The following is a 20,028-nucleotide window of genomic DNA, read 5'->3' on the forward strand; positions in this document are numbered from 1 at the left end:
TGATTAAAACTGGTCTGATTAAAACTAGTGACAAAGGTGGCAGTAATTCTGACTATTACATATGTGGGTAGGTATTTTATAAGTGAATCATATATTGCATCCTACTTAGTGTTGGAGAGGAGAAAGTTTGAGACTGCTTCCATCATGGTCAGTTTTCACCAAAACTGCTACTCACTCTTTGTCTTTACACACAAACAAAATGTAAACAGTGACACCTTCAATGACAATACGTTTTCACATACGCACCACATTTAACACTTCATAAACGGGTTGGTTCTGGTAGAAATCACCTCACACCGGTCCAATGTTGAGCCTCAGTGAAAGGGCTGAGACCAAGAAAAAAAAAAAAGGCTAACTCTGCGCCAATAAACTGAAGCCAGCTGCTTCTTACACGCAGAGAAGCACTTCAACTTTCCATTGCGTGAAACTACAAGAGAAGAATGTGCTTTTTCTTCTCTGTACATGTGCAGCGGCCCATTTCCAAGACTCAGGAAAATAAACTTGATTCCAATGCAGAGTGCAGGAACGAGCAGACCTCGCTGTAGGAGCAGCTCAGCAGCTGTACTGTGCAGGACGTCGCGGAGCTCAATGGAAGGACTCAGTTAAAGCCCCCTCCCCAATCTCTCTCTCTCCATCAGGTTTTTATAATGCCAGTGAAGGCCCAATACTTCTGCTCCCATGATTGTGTGAGAGCCTTGCAGGCAGCTGCGTAGTGCTCTAATGGCTTGGTCGCAGACTAAACTGGCAGCACTGCCTTGGAACGAAAATAGTTCCTGGAAAACACAGCTCCATCAATGCCACCATTAGCTCAAATCTAACATTGTTTCAGCTCAACTACTATTATTACGCGTAACTGTCAATACAAGACCATTGCAGGAAAACGGTGAGGTCAAACATGGCCTCCGGTCACTGACATTTCCCAAAACAGGTCTAAATGTGAAACGGAAAGATCAATAGGGTGTGGAAGAATCATTTGTTTGTAGACACCTGCCAGTAAAGCTCACTTGGTGACAAACACACAAACAATACTGTTTCAGATTTTATTTCATTACAAAAGTAAAACATGCACAGCACACTGCCTTCTAAAGATACAGTGCAGGTATTTGCAATAAATAAGCATGAAAAAGAGCTGACGGTACTTCATGTTATGGAGTTTTATGCTAAGTGCACTTTATAATGCAAGGCCATTATTTTGTAGGGTCCATTAGACTGTCTTCTCTAACTAATCTGATAATCTGGTCATCTCGGCTGGCAGCCATCACATTTAGGTGAAAGCTTTATTCACCAACTCATCAGCAAGCACAAAATGCCTTCTATAAAAACAGGACTCGGCAGTTGGCAGCATCTGTGATTCAGTGCAGGGGCAGTATCATCACCCCCAAGATAGAAGATACTCACTCCACTTAAAAATAAGGTGGAGCTCGCAGGCAAACCCAGCTGAAGCTGGGAGGACAAACAGAACATGCAGCTCTCCTTGCTTTGTGTGTTTACTTTTACAAAATCTAATCAGAAAGCCTGCACTTCTCTGTGATCAGGTCATTGTTTAATTTCTATCTGTACATAAAAGTAAAGGTCACACCAAAATGTTGTGTTTGGACATCCTTAACAACATCCTCACACTGATGTGAGTGACGTGTAGCAGCAAAAGTCATTTGTGGTCCTTGTTAGAGCACGCTGGCAAAGTCTGTTATTACTGACACGATGTACGTCCAATCCAGTGGCTCCACTTGTGGAGTTAAGTGTGACTCTTTTCTGTCTCTGTACTCCTGAGCCACTCTGAGAAAGGCAAATTAAGAAACTTGTCTCAGAACTGCTAAGCCCTAGCCTGCGCTGCATGCCCGGCCTGCCTACGCTGCATGTAGGCGTGGTACACATCGAGGAACATGTCCTTGCACGGTATTTTCGCCTTCAGTTTGGAGCAGATGAGGAAGGAGCCGGCCATCTTGCGGTGGAGGGAGTAGGTCTCCTCAGGTGGAGGGGTGAGGCGGTGGCGGAGCATGACCGGGATGAGGCTCTGAACGCGCTGAGTAGTGCTCTGAGTGCCGAAGTCGAAGGGCTCGGCGGATGCGAAGGCTTCACCGAGAATCATCACCGCTTCCACGTGAGCATCTGCGAAGGCCTGTCGTGGAGCAGGAAGAAGAATTACAGCAGGCATGTTAATGTCAGAGCATTAAGTATGCATGATATCTTGGACTGTATATATAATTACATGCGTTTTCTTTAACTGAGTCATATTTCATATAATAAATGACACTTTAATAGCACACATAGGCTGATACACGCCAAAAGTACTTGCTTGTCTGCCTTCACACGCATCTGAACTTGAGTGACATCTCATTAAAAATCCATAGGGTTTAATAAGCCATATTCCACAATTAAGAGTGTGCTTATGGGAATTTTTGACCATTCTTCCAGAAGCACATTTGTGAGATCAGACACGAATGTTGGACAAGAAGACCTGGCTAACAGTCTTCAATATCTATCGGGTTGAGGTCAAGCCAGTCAAATGGTAAATGGCCTGCATTTGTATAGCGCTTTTCTAGTCCTTAAGGACCCCAAAGCGCTTTACACTACATTCAGTCATTCACCCATTCACACACACACACATTCACACACTGGCGATAGCAAGCTACATTGTAGCCACAGCTGCCCTGGGGCGCACTGACAGAGGCGAGGCTGCCGGACACTGGCGCCACCGGGCCCTCTGACCACCACCAGTAGGCAAACACGGGGTTAGTATCTTGCCCAAGGATATTTGGCATGCAGCCAGGAGGCAGCCTGGGATCGAACCACCGACCTTCTGACTAGTGGCTGACCTGCTCTGCCACCTGAGCTACAGCCACCCCATAAAGTCAAGTTCTTCCACACCAAACTCACTCATCTGTGTCTTTAAGGACCTGCTTTGTGCACTGGTGTGCAACTTCATGGCTGAGTTGCTTTCATTACCATTAACTTCCACTTTGTTAAATATCACAAACAGCTGACTGTGGAATATTTAGCAGAGAGGAAATTTCACGGCTGGACTTGTCGCACACGTGGCATCCTATGACAGTACCACGCTGGAATTTGCTGAGCCATTATTTCTTAAATGTTTGTAGAAGCAGTCTGCATGCCCAGGTGACCTTATACACCTGTGGCCATGGAAGTAGTTTAGATCTCCTCTTCAAGATCTTCTTCTTGTGCACCTCTAATCTGCTTTTACTGCAGCTGTAATTTTAAGACTGTGTGTAAAATCCACTGTTTCCCTTTGCCACATCTGCTCAAGCGTGTCAAAACAATGATGCTTCAACTTGAGGGGGACCGAGGAGCAAGGAGTCAAATCAGGTGAGTAAAGATTCCAATCGTGTGACCACAAAACTCCTGTTATTTCAGGTTGCTGTTTGCCAGCAAACAACAGCTTAAGTTTTTTCTGCTTAATTTCCTCCCACGCTCCTGACCTGAAGCGCTGCCTTTGGGCTACAACACTGTGGACGACTCCTGCTTGGTCTCTGGGTTGTAACCAGAGAAATGACTGTCATTAGCAGTTTGATACAGAAGAGATGAAATAGCAGAAGGGCAACCTTAAATGTTTAGAACTGGACTTCCACAGAGTAGCAACTCTGCAAGCAGTCCTCGGGTGCATGACAAGAGACCCTTTAACTTGAAATGAGTCAAAGTTATAAATCAGGTAAGCATCATATTGCATTTATCTACTGAAAACAAAAGGGAGACTAGTGAAACGGGGTAAGAGCATAAGGGCTGTGCGCTGCAGTGAAACAGTGCTGAATGCAAACAAACTGAGAACACAAAAGAGACAAAAACAGATAAAGCATATCAAAAATAAGCAGCAGCAGCGACTAAAATAAAACTACCTTGGCCTCGAAGCCCGTCAGGAATTTCAGGTCCTTGGATTTGGAAAGAACGGTGGCTCGATCGCCGACAGAAGCTGCATAAATCACCTGAGCACACAACACAATCTTGTTTATTTACAGAGCTCCACTTTCAGGCTGAATGTGTGCACATGCATGCGACTGTTCACAATCTTTTTTTTTTGCCTTGGCTGACACAAAATTTAACCAAAGGCTCCGACGTTAAATTATTGAGAGAAACCTTGATGCATAAATCATGTTGCGAGGTTGACTGCGGGCAGATTTATCATACCTGTATGTAGTCGTCTGTGAAGGATTCTGGGTAGCTTCTGCACGCTCCAAAATCCAAAAGAACAACCTAAAGACAAGAGTGGAATGAATCTGCTGTATTTGACATCCCTATTAACATTTAACATTGGTTTAAACATGGCATGACTGCCCCACCTTGTTGGTGTCTGAGTTGTAGAAGAAGTTGGCCCAGTTTGGATCCGTCTGCATGAATCTGAACTCAAACAGCTCCCTGAGACACAGCTGCAGGATGCTGGAACAGATCTGAAGTGGAGAGAAGAGGCTTGTGTTCACCATCATGCTGTCATTTAACAATGTGACATTTCCTTCCACCCTTTGGATCCTATCCTGTGTAGCCTTCTCATGGTGCTGTGATTCCCTGCCACACTGTGTCCACTCTGTCTAAAATTTGTTGCCTTATCTCAGCTCTGAAACACATATTTCCACAGTGACACAGAGTATCACTTCCACACTGCACTGTAGGTGCTGCTGAATAATTTACCACCAAGTCATTTTGTTCTGAGAGATTTATATGAATCTGCACTTGTCAGAGTACAACACATGTCAAAACTTATGATTAAATTGCTTTAAATTTTGTTACCAATTACGAATGGAAGGTGAAGACCTCGCAAACTCTACGCATATTTAAATTTAGACTTGGCAACAGGGTAAGTCTTTAACAAAAGCCTCGTATGGGGGCAGAGCTATCCGATCTGCTCCTGCTCATCAGAGGCTTTCAGCTCTAATTGGTTCCTACAATTAGAGCTCCAGACTGTCATGGACCTCTAATTGCAGGCTTCCCAGCCCAGGACTGCCCCGTGGATGATTTTCACTGAGTCTTCTGTAAAACTGGATGACCTTTACTTCACTATGCATATTTTAAACTGAAGCATCATAATGTGATTTTCTTTTCTTTCTTTTTTTTTTTTAAACCCAGTTGAGCATCACCACCACAATAACATCCCCTTGTATTCCAGCGCAGTTCAAACCCTAGCACCTAGACATCTGACAAATGAATGAAATTCACCTAACTGTTGAAGTAAAACACACCTGGTTCCTGGTCTCCTGGTCCAGCTCTACGCACATGTCCAGTGGGACGCCCTGCACCAGTTCCATGGCGAGCACCCTCTGGCCTGACAGCTCATCAATCACCTCGGGGACTTGGAAAAACTCATCTCCCTCCAGCAGTGATCTAAAGGCCGAGGTACGAGAGAGAGCAAGAAAAAAACAAAACAAAAAAAAACTTAATGATTTATGATTAGGTTATTTGCAAAATGGAAAATATGCAAAACCCAAAATATACAAAACCAATCTCAAATCACACGCAAAGACAGTTAAAATTAACTATACCATAACTGCCTGCATTATAATTAAGTAAAGATTACCAAGAAATGCTAAATGTGATGCTTGATTTACTAATTACACTTGAAATATATATAATCTGCCACCTCTACTGGTATACTGTACATTATAAAAAACAATACATCAGCTAGACGTGTACCCAGACAGCTTAGGTTGAATGTATATGTTCTGTGGCAGCTACCAGGACATAAGTATTAAGAATCCACCCTGTAACGTCAGTGTAGCTCAAACGGTACACAGCAGCACAACACCGGCCTGGGTTCAACAGAAACCTACCTGAACTTCTTGGCACATTGTGCTTCCCTCTTATAGTCACACTCCCATGCCAGTTCTCTCTGTAGAACCTCCAAGCTGCTGTCTGCAAACAGACCTGTGGAAAAATAAATGGTGCAAAGAAAACACACAGACCATGTCATCTTCTAACAGAGCAGGGTAGCTTCTGTCTAAAAAGAATTCATATACTGCATGAGTATGTAGCAGGGAGAACACAGAAAAAAATCAACATCAGGTTGTAGGCATTGCATTAAAAGTGTATTTTGGTATACTGGTGGGCTATAGGTAAAAGAAAATCCAGGCATTATTCAAGCTAAGCCTTGGGTTACCATATTTTTTTTTTTTATTTAGAGTGTTAATTGGGACAAAAATGAATTAATCCAATAGGGAGCGAGTAATCCCACAGGGCAACAGTCTGTGTCAGAGTTAAAATGTGAGTATTTGCCACCAACAAGCTACGATTGTCTTTGTAAGTGTCTGACAACATTGAAAAGGATCCCCAAAGAGTGTGCCTAACATTCAATATGAGTGTCAGTGTGAAAGCTCAGGGGAGGCACGGAGCTGCAGTGCAAACATGGGTGAGAAATGAAGAGAGATGTTTGGTGAAAGAGTGCAATGCGTACAGTTACCACAAAGAAAATAAACAACTGTAGCTGCACAAAGAAAACTACAGTCACAAAAACGCCACTTGCTTTAGCAAGTGTTGCTGCCACTGGATGAAATGCGAAGAGCTTGCTCCGCGCAGCAAACAGCTCCCATTTACAGATTATATTTTTATCAGCCGTGTAATTCCCTTCCTGACTTCTCGGTGTGTGGATCAATTTGTTTTTACATCTGACATTTTCTGATCTAGCAACCATTCTATTGAACACTAGGATGTGCATGGCTTTACAGATTATTTCTGCAGATTGCTGAAAAAAATAAAAACACTGAGCCATAAAACTCATCCTGTTTGCTGCAAAGGTTTTTGAGTGGGATATCTACTGCCAGCCAAACTGAAGAAGAAGTCTTAAGAAAAAAAAGAAGCAGGGAGCAAAAAAAAGACCTGCCACAGATGGAGCTGTGCTCATGTCAAGTTATTCATTTGATCTGGCATTAAAGCGTGACGAGAGCGCAACTGACAAAAATAAGCACTTTTACTCTGACATGGACAGATGTCCCCAGGGATCTAATTATTCTCTCCCATCACATATTCTGTCATCTCTCCACTGTGGGTTAATAAAATAAAAGCTTAAAATCCAGTGTGGTCACTCAACTGGTTGCACCAATTATGCTCTGTAGCTACTACAAGCCATTATGCACCTATAATAACGGTGTCAGCAATCACTTAAACAACACAACTTTGAAAAGGTTTGTGGAAAGCCCTCAAACAGGTAAGTTGAAAACCACATAAACTACATAAATAAACTAATTACTTATTATTTTAGACAATTAATAAATAAATATGCAAATTCTTTATTAATAATGAAAGAATCATTAATGTCTGAAACAAGCCTCTCTTGGATAAAAAGCTAGTTTGACCTGCATCTATAGCACCACCTTGTGGTCTTAAATAGTGGAGACACTGGTTATGATTTACACATGGGTGAAAGTCATAGTATACAAACTTGCAATGTACAGTTGTTTTAAGATTACAAATAAATAAATAAATGAATAAAAATCAGAATTTCTTATTGACTAAATACATCTTGCTGATTTTGAATCTGCTCTGAGGAAAGTCAAACACAAAAAGGACACTACAGAGTCCTGTAGTTGTTACCTTCTGGCAGAGCCACGCTCATTTTCAGTACTGCCATCAGGTTGTCTATGTCGCTGCGGATGCTCTCTGCCACACCAGGGTACTGAGAAGAATAAGTGACAAACAGACGGTCGAGTCCAATGCAGAGAGTGAAACGCAGACTGCGCAAGTGTGTCGATAAGCTTCTACCTGGATCTTCATGGCGATTTCTCTACCATCTTTTAAAACCCCGTGGTGGACTTGGCCAATAGAAGCTGCAGCGAATGGTTTGTCCTCAAAGGATGAGAGCTTTTCTCGCCAGCCTGGCCCCAGATCCTCCTCCAGAACTTTCTATACAGTCAGAAACACAGATTGCAGCACTGTCATACATCACACTGGGTAATGCTAAAGATCCCGAGCTATAGCACATGTAAGAAAAAGGCTTAAATAAGGTGTTTGGCAACCACGTGCTGCTACAACAGCACTGATCCGACATGAAGGACAGCGCACAATTCCTCCCAATAACAATCATCAAAACACCAAAAAGTGTAGTGAATAATGTTCTTAATGTAGAGATATTTGTGCATAGGGCTGCCTGAAAAGCTCAACTTTTTATTACAACAATATAGGCATTTACAAACTATCCAAATGGCCTTTTATGATAAGAAAATAAAAGGCCAAACTGGTGCTGTAGTATCTACACATTAATCTTTTTGCATAGTAGGTGAAAACTATATGAAATCATCAGAAAATAAAAGCAATGAATACATAGCTGAAGTAGTTGTAAATCCAGTTCCATAACAAGATACTGCATCCAAATAATTGTCCGTCTTTCTGTGTTAGACCTGTAATAGACTGGTGTACTGGTTTAGAGAGTGCTCTACCTCTTTCCCTGTAACAGCTAGGATAGGCTCCAGCCTCCTACAACCCTGAATTGCATAAGTGGTTAAGGAAACGGATGGATGGGTATTGTTTGAAATCCATTTATGAGTGCCTATGGAGAGTTAAAGAAGTAGATGCTGTAGAGGGTAAACCAGCCACAATGCAGGAGTGGTTATAGGCTCAAAAACAATCATGTTTTTAAGAGACCTGAGCAACTGAGATGCACAAGATATTTAACAGGCAACAGTGTCACCCGCTATGCATGACAGGATACATGTCAGGATGAGGTTCAGACTTGTGGCGCATTCAAAGTGACGTATAAATAGAATTACTTGTCGTCTAGTAAGAATCCTGTTATGGAAAGGCAAACAGGATGCTCATTCAGACATAAAGCCACTTTGTTTAGATACTGTCAGAAATTACTGGAAAGGAATGTGCTGCAGTGGTTTGAATCACAATTATGTAATAATCTCCAGTTTGTTCATGTAAATGGGCAGTTGTCGTCACACACTGTGGTTAATTATGGAGTTCCACAGGGTTCTGTGCCAAGACTGATTTTATTCACATTGTACATGGTTCCTTCAGGCTGTATCATTAGAAGGCACAGCATGCATTTCATTGCTAGGCAGATAGATGATACCCAGCTCTATCTATCCATGAAGCCAGATAACAAAACAATTAGTTAAACTGCAGAAATGTCTTAAAGACATAAAGACCTGGATGACCTCCAGTTTCTGTTAGGATCATTGGTTTTTAGAATCTTGGTTTTGCGTTTGTAATTTCTTTAGACTATATTATTCTTTTGTTTTTTTTAGATTCTCTAATGTTTTATTTGGCTCTCTTGTATTTTGTTGTGAGTTTTCTTTAGCATTTATTATAACCTTTGTAGTGTCTGCTTATATTCTGGCTCTTCTTATTGGTTTTGGAACATTTCATTATTATCTTTTTGTGATCCCCTTGTTTCCCCAGTCAGCCCCCCCATGTCTGTCCGCTCTGCATGTGTTAGTCAGTTTCTGTACAAGATGATTCCTGTTTTACTGTGATAGTCTCTTGTCTCGTGTGCGTTATGTTCAGTCTAACTTCCCTTGTCTTGTTATTCATGATTTCCCGCCCGGAAGTGTCTCCACTTCCCCTAATCACCCTCCTGCTTATAGACAGTATCTGTCTCCCTCTGTCCTTTGTCAGTGTACTGTTCATTTCATTTCCCTGGTGTAGTCCGTTTCCTGGTCTTCGTTCCCTAGCATCTCAGCTCCTTAGTGAGTTTCATTTGGCTTAGTTTTGTGTTTTGCCTCATGAGATTTTTAACAGCTCAATAAAGGGCTCGCCTTTTTAAAAACTGCCACCTACTTGTGTTGCACCTTGGGTCCTCACACATCATATTCTGACAATTTCCTGCTTCTAAGATTAGATAAAACTGGTCGTGGCAGATGGCTGCCCCTTCCCGAGCCTGGTTCTACCAGAGGTTTCTTCCACTCAAGGGGGGGGGGGGTTCCTTTCCACTGTCGCCAACTACTTGCTCATGGTAGGGTCACCCTATTGTTGGGGTTTTCTCTCTATTATTATACGGTCTTTCCCCTTACAGTCTTGAGGAGACTGTTGTTTTCATTTCAAGCTTTGCAAATAAAACTGAATTGAAATAATTGTGTGAAAATAGCTGAAGAGCCAGTAACAGGTCTTGGGCTTACAGTCATCTGCCATGTGGGCATGAAGTCTGCACTCTGTCGGACCCTCTCAAAGATCTTCTGCAGTTGGGGGTTGATAAAGGAGTTGTCTGAAGAGAAAAAGCCACTGTCAGAAAAATCCTGTGAGGACATCTAAAGAGCATTTTGCGTGCAGCCCGTGTTACAGCGTGTACCTTGTATGCTGAGCATCTGGCCTATCTTGAGAGCAGCTCCACGGACCTTACACAGAGTGCTGACTATTCTCTCAGCATTGGCCTCTGACAGGAAGGGAGAGTCGAGCAGGGAGCTTACATCTGTAAACAGAAGCAGTATTAGTAATGATATTAGGTGCAACATATTAAGAGTATCATAGCATGACAGAAGTCATTTATTTCATTTAAACTGGTGCATGTAAATAAGCTCTGGCCTTAAACTGAGACAACTGTGGATAGTGGAGCATAAAAGCTGAGGCAGTGGTACATCATCAAGCACTGCTCATTTAACACATATTACAGGGAGTGCAGAATTATTAGGCAAATGAGTATTTTGTCCACATCATCCTCTTCATGCATGTTGTCTTACCCCGAGCTGTATAGGCTCGAAAGCCTACTACCAATTAAGCATATTAGGTGATGTGCATCTCTGTAATGAGAAGGGGTGTGGTCTAATGACATCAACACCCTATATCAGGTGTGCATAATTATTAGGCAACGTCCTTTCCTTTGGCAAAATGGGTCAAAAGAAGGACTTGACAGGCTCAGAAAAGTCAAAAATAGTGAGATATCCTGCAGAGGGATGCAGCGGTCTCAAAATTGCAAAGCTTCTGAAGCGTGATCATCGAACAATCAAGCGTTTCATTCAAAATAGTCAACAGGGTTGCAAGAAGCGTGTGGAAAAACCAAGGCGCAAAATAACTGCCCATGAACTGAGAAAAGTCAAGCGTGCAGCTGCCAAGATGCCACTTGCCACCAGTTTGGCCATATTTCAGAGCTGCAACATCACTGGAGTGCCCAAAAGCACAAGGTGTGCAATACTCAGAGACATGGCCAAGGTAAGAAAGGCTGAAAGACGACCACCACTGAACAAGACACACAAGCTGAAACGTCAAGACTGGGCCAAGAAATATCTCAAGACTGGTTTTTCTAAGGTTGTATGGACTGATGAAATGAGAGTGAGTCTTGATGGGCCAGATGGATGGGCCCGTGGCTGGATTGGTAAAGGGCAGAGAGCTCCAGTCCGACTCAGACGCCAGCAAGGTGGAGGTGGAGTACTGGTTTGGACTGGTATCATCAAAGATGAGCTTGTGGGGCCTTTTCGGGTTGAGGATGGAGTCAAGCTCAACTCCCAGTCCTACTGCCAGTTTCTGGAAGACACCTTCTTCAAGCAGTGGTACAGGAAGAAGTCTGCATCCTTCAAGAAAAACATGATTTCCATGCAGGACAATGCTCCATCACACGCGTCCAAGTACTCCACAGCGTGGCTGGCAAGAAAGGGTATAAAAGAAGAAAAACTAATGACATGGCCTCCTTGTTCACCTGATCTGAACCCCATTGAGAACCTGTGGTCCATCATCAAATGTGAGATTTACAAGGAGGGAAAACAGTACACCTCTCTGAACAGTGTCTGGGAGGCTGTGGTTGCTGCTGCACGCAATGTTGATGGTGAACAGATCAAAACACTGACAGAATCCATGGATGGCAGGCTTTTGAGTGTCCTTGCAAAGAAAGGTGGCTATATTGGTCGCTGATTTGTTTTTGTTTGGTTTTTGAATGTCAGAAATGTATATTTGTGAATGTGGAGATGTTATATTGGTTTCACTGGTAAAAATAAATAATTGAAATGGGTATATATTTGTTTTTTGTTAAGTTGCCTAATAATTATGCACAGTAATAGTCACCTGCACACACAGATATCCCCCTAAAATAGCTAAAATTTAAAACAAACTAAAAACTACTTCCAAAAACATTCAGCTTTGATATTAATGAGTTTTTTGGGTTCATTGAGAACATGGTTGTTGTTCAATAATAAAATTATTCCTCAAAAATACAACTTGCCTAATAATTCTGCACTCCCTGTAAAGCCGTTATAAATTCTTGTTAGCATATCTGATCTAAAGCCTGTCCTGGGCCTATCGGGTATTGACACATTAGAAACAACTCAAGGTTTACCAGGCGTCCATCTGTCTGCTGAATCTGCCAAGAGTGTAGGACACAAGGCTCGTTTACAGGATGGAAGGAGAGAACAGCAGTAAAACATCTTTACCTGCTTTTTGTTTGCCTCCTAGTGACTGCTTTGCCACTTCTGCAATGGCACCGATTCCCAGCCCTACCGCCAATCCTGCAGCAGAGGGACAGAAGCAATTTTAACTGCAGGGCCCTTGAAGACATGCTAGAGGAAACCACCAATCCCACACAGATGTTGCTGCTATGTAGCAGGATGGAAGTATACTCCACTACCCCACATATTTTACCACACCTTTAACTCTTCTTGACTTCTGATGATTAAGAAGCAAGAATTTTATTTTTATTGTAACAGTGGTAAGCTAATAACCAACAGTTGTCAATGAGAAAACAAATAAAGTATTGTTAATAGACTCCAAGAATATCCATAAGTGACTGAATGTGTCTCATCAGAACTGTTAGGTTTACATTGAAGGCTTCATAATGGGATTGATTTGTAGATTTCACACCATAGGCTCAAGGTTACATTAGTATTCAGGAAATTCCTCACATGAAGCACAATTTCACAGATTCTAAGTGGGGAAAAGAGCCTCCAACATTTCAATCAGCAGTCAAATCACTAAACAATAGTGACGGCAGAATGGACCATACATGCCTCAACAAGTCAACTAATCAAAAAGTTTTTTTGTTTGTTTGTTTTTTAACAGGAAAAAAAGAAAACACTCAACACCAGAGCTTCAAAGTACTGACGAGTCATTTCTCCAGTTACTTACTGAACATTTTTTTCTGAAATTTTCATTTAAAATCTATTTTTGTGGTGTAAGAAAAATTCATTCAGTTGTGTCTTTGTCCACACCTGACATCATGGAACATATTGCATTTATTAAGCAAAGCCCCCCCCCCCCCCCCCTTTTTTTTTCTTTGCAACTAAAGATGGTCACCGAGTTATGATTCAAGTCATTCTTATGTCACCACTTGATAAACTTGGGTTTCCCAGCTTAGACATTTTAGTGAACGATCATCTTTGTCCGACGGCTCCTGGAGTCAATTTGAAACCCAGAGACAAACTGAGCAGGTAAACAAAAACAGATTATTCTCACCCCCGAAATTAACCAGCCTGCTGATTCTTGTGGCGGGCACCTTTCTCTCTTTGGCACGGTCGCTCAGCTGCAGAAAGTCAAACATGTGAATGAAAAAAAATGTTATTAATAATATCTGTAGTGGTGACTGACTCTTTTCCAACTCTTCCAGCATCTCACTTTACTGCAGAAATAGGACTAAAAAGACCTCGTGAACTCTGGGAACAATGACATGTGGGTGGAAGAGAAAAAATATATACCTTTTACAGAACACACATAAAGAAATCATTATTAAAATATAATTTAAACGAACACTAAAAGTCAAAAAGACTGAATATGTACACAAACTCATTAGATAAATATTATGGGTTTTGACCATCTGTTCATTCACTCAAATAAGATGAAATGTATGAACTCAAAGTAATATAACGATATACATCCACAATAATGCATATTATTAATTGTATCTGTCTGCACAATTAGCTCCATAAGCATTCTCTGTTTGCATTCCCACATGACATGAATCAAATAATGCACTGATATGAAGTGCAGACTTTTTAAATTCAAGGTCTTTAACAAAAGTATTGCATTAACCGTTTAGGAATTCACATCACTTTTAGATATATTTTCAGAGGCCCAAACATAACAGGACAAACATAATAAAGACCATCCAGAATATATGGATTCTTTTGAATATTTGGATGAAAATTTTTTGTAGTACACAACTGCCTGAAGCCTAGAATCCATGGACATCACCAAATGCTGTGTTTCCTTACTTGCTCTGCCGGGCCTTTATTGCAGCTGAATCCAGTTGCTGTTTGTTTGCGGGTCTCTATGAATTCATTTTTGTATTTGATAATTGAAACGCTGTTCTAATGGGTTGGGATGAGATGGTCATTGAACAATCTGCATCGGGAAGCTCTTGGTAGCTTCTGCAGTTTGCTTTGGGTCAAGACATTTGGTTGAATCTGATCAGAGCACACACAGCACCATATTGTAAACCCTCTGCACTTCCATCCATCAAGGCATCTTTTGACTGTAGACTTTGATGATGATAAGCATACGTCCACAAGGGTCGAGGTGTGCCTCAACTTAGTTAGATGATGTGACGTTGACCATTTAGTTGTCTTCTGGGGTTTTTTGGGCCTTTTTGTTATTGCTGAGCTGGTCAGTTCATTCAATACATTTAAGTTTTTCTTTTAGGTTTGATGAAGTGTTAAGCAATGAAGTGTTAATGAAAAGGATCAGAACACAATGAAAAAAATAAAGGCAGAGCCCTGTTAGTTTGATTTTGTGTTCTGTTTTGGTACCATTTTTTAATAAATTTGTTTGATTTGCCTTCTAAGAGGAGCATTCAGTTTAGGTAAATGAGGACCATTTTATATTGATGCCAAGATTTTTACATTAGCAGGAATGTCACACAACATGATTGTAAAAGCAGAGTTATGCTTTTCTGACAATGAAATAAAAATATTTTTAGGAGCCACTAAAGTAATCGTGCAGGACTATATAACACTTTTATTAAACCCAATGAATTAAAGCTGAACGTCTGCAGCTCAGTCACACTCTTATCATTTGGTTTAATTCCATTGTGGTGGTGTACAGAGGCAAAACCACAAAACTTTTCATTGTTCAAAACCTTTTGGACCTGACTATTTGCACACGGGTGTCCTCAAACCAACCTTCTGTTTGACAGGTTTGGCCAATGCCTGCTTTGCCTCCCGGGCTTTCTTGATGTCCTCAGGTGTGAGCTTGGCCACAACAGTGTTGTGGCGAGACCTGCTCTGGAAGTAGTACCGGTGGAGGGCCGAGGTGTTGTGAAGGAAGCGAGCACCCTGCCCAGGCCAGCCTGCGCCGCCTCCTGCCATTCCTGATTTAGGAGATACCCCTAATGCAGAGAGAAGAAAAAAAAATACAATACTTATGGGCCAAAAACTGGCTGAAATATACACGCCACGTGGTATGGAGGCCTTAAGGATGCTATTTTCTTTTTTTTTTAATGTGTATTTGTTAAACTTAAAAAGACCAGTACCTAAATAAATTGTTTCTTTATATTTGTTGAGGCAAACATTCTGGATAAAAAGGAGCAATGCTGGAAACCAAACAATACCATTTCTATATTCTTACCGTAAACCTCTGTTAGTGTATCCGATATTCGATAAACACTCAGTAATACCTGTGTGCATCTGTGCTGCAGGTCCCGTTTCTGTTTGGCTATGCTCCCCTTCAGCAGGGGGGAAATGGGACCCCACAGCCCATTTGGCTGCTTCTTCAGGGTCCATATTCTCCCAGCCCTCCGCATCCGGAAACACATCCTCCTGTACTGACTGCTGCTGCACAAACACACACACACACACGCACGCACACAAAAAGAAATTGCTGAGTGAACTATTGTAGTGCCGGTTTAGGGAGCAGTGTAATCCAAGTTTTTGTAGCTATAATTTGCAGATTGTGGGTTTGCAGCCCTCTCTCATTTAAAAGAGCATCAGTAAGGGACTGAAGTCATTATTTACAGGTAACAAGACAAAAAATATACAATGACATGTCAAGTTTTAGCCTGTCAGATGAAATGTTGTATAGGTTAGAACTTTTGCTTATAATCAGGTTAGGTTAAGAGTTTGGCACTTTTATCTACCCCTTCAGAAGTAAAAGGTTTGGGAATACAGAAATGTCAGTGAACAGTCTCACAAAAATGTGAGTACCTATATGTCTGCCTCTTCCACTACACACAGATTGAAGCAGGCAGCAACCTTTAACTAAAGGGGATTAAATCAGCTGTTTTCAAGACAAGCAAAGAACAGAGTGTTTTGTTTATTTGTTTTTTAATTATGACATTAATGGCTCCTTTTATGTATGACTTGTTTTGCATTTAGAGCTTATTTTTTACTTTCTGCTTATTTTTCAGTTAAATTCACCTGACTGCCAGCCATAAATGTGCCAACCAGTCCTTCTACCACATCCTGAGCAACTTTGACCCCTGCTCCCAGGGAAGAGTTGCAGGCCATTAATTGGAGCTGCTCGCCTTGAGTGGAGACCAGTGAAGAGCCCACTTTACCAGCTCCTCGCAGCACCTTCAGGACTTCTGACAGCATCACTTCAAACACAGAGGAGGGAGAGAGGAGGACTCAAGTTACAGGTTATGAGACGTTTGAGTGACAATACAGGAAAATGCCAGCATACAAAACAGCAAACACACACACACCATACTCTAAAATTGATAATTTATAGAAAATGTAGAAGTTTGAGACCTCAGATATAAATGTAAAAGAAATAGTTCTGGGCAAAAACTGCAAGATGATCATCACCCCGTTTAACCTTGAATATACACAGCTGCCCATTTTATAAGAGGGAGGTGTCACGTGTAGCCTCCTAACTGTAAGCCACACCACATATAGGCAAAGTATGTTTGCAAGAAATGTCAGAATTAAAGAAAACGACACATGCATCCAACTGGGAATGTCAACTAGCTATTAAGTTAGCTCCTGGTGTTATCCAGGTTGTGTAACTAGTGGACTCGCAGACTAGCTAGCTAACGGTATCTAAATTAGACCCAAGTTAACAACAGGTATACGGAGAAGTGCTGAATGAAAACAAATTAATGTTCCCAAATTAAGTAACTCACTTTTTTCCTATCGCTATTTTTCCAGGTTTATCTCAGTGGCTGCCCACTTCCACGACTGCAGAGTGGAATGATCTATTTTGCAACGAGTCGACACCCGGAAGTTAAAATTTGACTAACTTGACTGCGAACCAATCACAGGGTGAATAGGCGTGAAGAAAGACGGGAAGCGTATTCGTTTAACGAATGGTAGTGCAGAACGCCAGCCTATAGGAAGGTTGTATCTGAACAGTCTGTCCAATTACAAACCGTATTAGGCGGGACTGAGCGGAGCAGCTACCAATGAGAAGCAGGGGTGTCATGCGTGTAGTTATGGTTACCAAACCGGAGAATTGAATTAATACGCAGACGTTTTCTTTTCATTTATAAAATTCAGGTAAAGTTGAGAGATTTTGTTCAATTTGTCCTTTTGTCTGTTTGCACCTGCCTCACCATTATCTGCCATAATATACTGACCTTTTGCACATATATGTATATACTTCTTCACTTTTTCAAATATCAACTTAAAGATGTTCAACACATTGTTTTTCACTTCTACTATTCTTTAGAATGAAACATATTTATTACTGTAACCAGACTGCATTTATTTAGACATCAGTCATTACTTTATGGTTGAATTTTGTCCTTCCGTGAGGCTGACATACAGTACTGCTATGGGGCAGTCAGGTCTCTTCATGCGTGTAAATGCAGAGAGAAGGTCTTTCTGCAGTGTGAATCATTTGGGGTTTTTTTCAGCTAGTTTTCATTTTGGTATTTATTTATGACAGAATTCCCATGGGCCTCATGATCCCTCTTGTGTCAACACTTTTATGTTTTTTTGTTATTTATTTATTTTTTTCTTACAACCAGCATTTCTATTTTACACAGAAAAAAAGGGAATCCAATGAAAAATCTGACGTTACATTATGGATTTAGAAAATGTTCCTGCTGTAATTATGGGTGGTCTATTGATTGACACTGAGAGTTATTGCACATTTTATGAAATTGCTGGGCAGTAAAACTTTATGCTCTGTATTAACTAGATCTGTATAATTAATAAAAATGATTAAAAGTTAAATGTTTTAACTATGGTCCTGATCCAGGCTGGTAAACAAAATTGCAGATGGATTATTGAAATATGTCCAAAAATAAATGACTATAAGCCAAAAAAAGACTGTACAATTCTAATGAGTTTGAAAGCCAATATTTGACATGATCACCTTTATTCTTCAACACAGTCTGAACAGAATGTCTTTAGTCTTCAGGAATAGTTCTCCAGGCTCCTTGAAGGACATTCAAAGCTCTTCTTTGGATGTTACTGCACTTTGTTGGCATCACACGCTATATTATGCCTGTCAAACTGTGTTATCTTTCATTTTTCATAGATTCAACTAAAACTAGTAGTGTTTTTTGCAGACTGCTTGTAATAAAGTATCTAAAGATATGATTTAAAATTGCTTATTTGCTAAATTGTCTGCTATGTCTAGACACAACACTGGTTAATCCCTTGAGTTTGGCACTTTTTTATGCTTAAATTACTCAGTGTTTACTATCTTAACAAAACAAAAACATCCCTAATCACTGCACAATAATACAATAAAAACTGTTACCACTGATTAACTTTAAATAACAAACAATTGGTTCTTTTTATAGATATGGATATTTTATGGATAGTTCTACTACCTGATGAGTTACAGTTTAAGTTACACGCTGGTATGTCACTGGATGCTGTCACATATATGATACTGGCATGATATGGTTCCACTGGTCCACCGAGACTGAGACCTAACCCATCACCCCAAACAGTTGTGGCTGATGGCTGACTCAACCTGAGTCTGGTTTTGCCAGAGTTTTCTCCTTGTTATAAATGGGAGTTTTTCCGTCCCACTGTTGCCAAGTACTTGTTGTTTGGTGCTATATAAATATAATTGAATTGAAAGTAATTGAATTAAGATAGAAAGGTCACTGAAAATTTATATAAAGCTGCTTTGAATAGACCTGTGATGCAACATTTCTGGCCCAATAGAACGACAGTGCCCCAATCCATCGGACCTGAAAAGTCTCTGAATGGTTTGATGAGTGTGAAAATCATGGAAATCATATGATACAGCCTGTGCAGTCACCAGATCTCAACTCAGCTGAACATTTATGAAAGATTTGATCCCGGGGGTAAACAGTACCATAAACCATATCATCAAAACACCAGTATGTCTTTAAACAGTGTTTTCCAATGTTTCCAAGTAGGTTACCAGATACTTGGCCCAACAAGCAGTATAGCACAGATTAAGTCAAAGCATAGTTGTTTTTTTGTTTTTGTTTTTTAACATTGATAGTGATGACATAAGCAAAAAAGATGCTGACATTTATGCACACATAAAGCTGCGGCATCTAGCCCTCTGCTGGACTGACACGGTGCTGCTGGAGGCTTTTACACAGCTGTTTCTGAAAAGCAAATGTGCAAAAGATACTGACCACTATAATACACAATCTATATTTATCAGAGACAGCATTTAATTATGTGTGTGCATTATGGGTGTGTGAGAGTATTTAAATATAGTAGTGAGTAACAGCCAGTGCTGCTGTGAGTTTTATTTACTTGGACACACCTACAGCTTTTGGAAGATAAAATGAAACTTTAATGATCCCTGTAACCAAACTGGGTCACTGCGGCACAAGACAGTGTTGGAAACTGGGTATAAAAATGGAAACAAATCAGTCAATTTGGCACAACATTGTTGATTTCAGCTTGCGGAACATGATTGTGAACAATGAGATGTGTCGGATAACAGCAGGAGGACTTCCACAATGGAAATTTAAAAAAACAAATACAAACAAATTGTAGAAGATATGACAATATGCAAATGATTACCTAGCCAAAAAATTAAAAATGCTGATTTGGACATATTAAGTCACAGAAAGTATAGAAAAGGTGCAGAGTGCTCGTCACGGTGAACGTCACGCTGGTGTGGAATGAGTGGAAATGTGCCTATATGGATTTTCCCACCTGTCTTTGACACAGTGACCTTTTGATGTTGCGTTTTTACAGTGTGGTCCAGTGTAGAGAGCGTGGATGGAGCGGGGGGGGTGCAGGGGGCGGCAGAGGGAGGGAGCTGTGCATACGCCATATATGGGCACACCAC

General features: G+C 40.9%; 1 protein-coding gene across 1 annotated transcript; it reads right to left on the reverse strand.

Annotated features, from left to right (window-relative positions):
* Window positions 1–1,026: 1,026 nt before the first annotated feature.
* Window positions 1,027–17,028, reverse strand: coq8b (coenzyme Q8B). The gene is made up of 16 exons (XM_082501872.1): window positions 16,913–17,028; window positions 16,206–16,384; window positions 15,467–15,623; window positions 14,973–15,178; window positions 13,312–13,378; window positions 12,294–12,368; window positions 10,226–10,345; window positions 10,056–10,141; window positions 7,699–7,839; window positions 7,531–7,612; window positions 5,775–5,868; window positions 5,187–5,328; window positions 4,293–4,400; window positions 4,141–4,206; window positions 3,852–3,938; window positions 1,027–2,119 (listed from the first exon to the last, which is right to left on the reverse strand). Coding segments are annotated over exons 1-16 (1,917 nt in total). The 5' UTR covers window positions 16,914–17,028; the 3' UTR covers window positions 1,027–1,813.
* Between the last annotated feature and the right edge of the window lie 3,000 nt (window positions 17,029–20,028).

This window comes from Aulonocara stuartgranti, assembly GCF_965226115.1.
Source record: "Aulonocara stuartgranti genome assembly, chromosome: 14".
NCBI lineage: Eukaryota > Metazoa > Chordata > Actinopteri > Cichliformes > Cichlidae > Aulonocara > Aulonocara stuartgranti.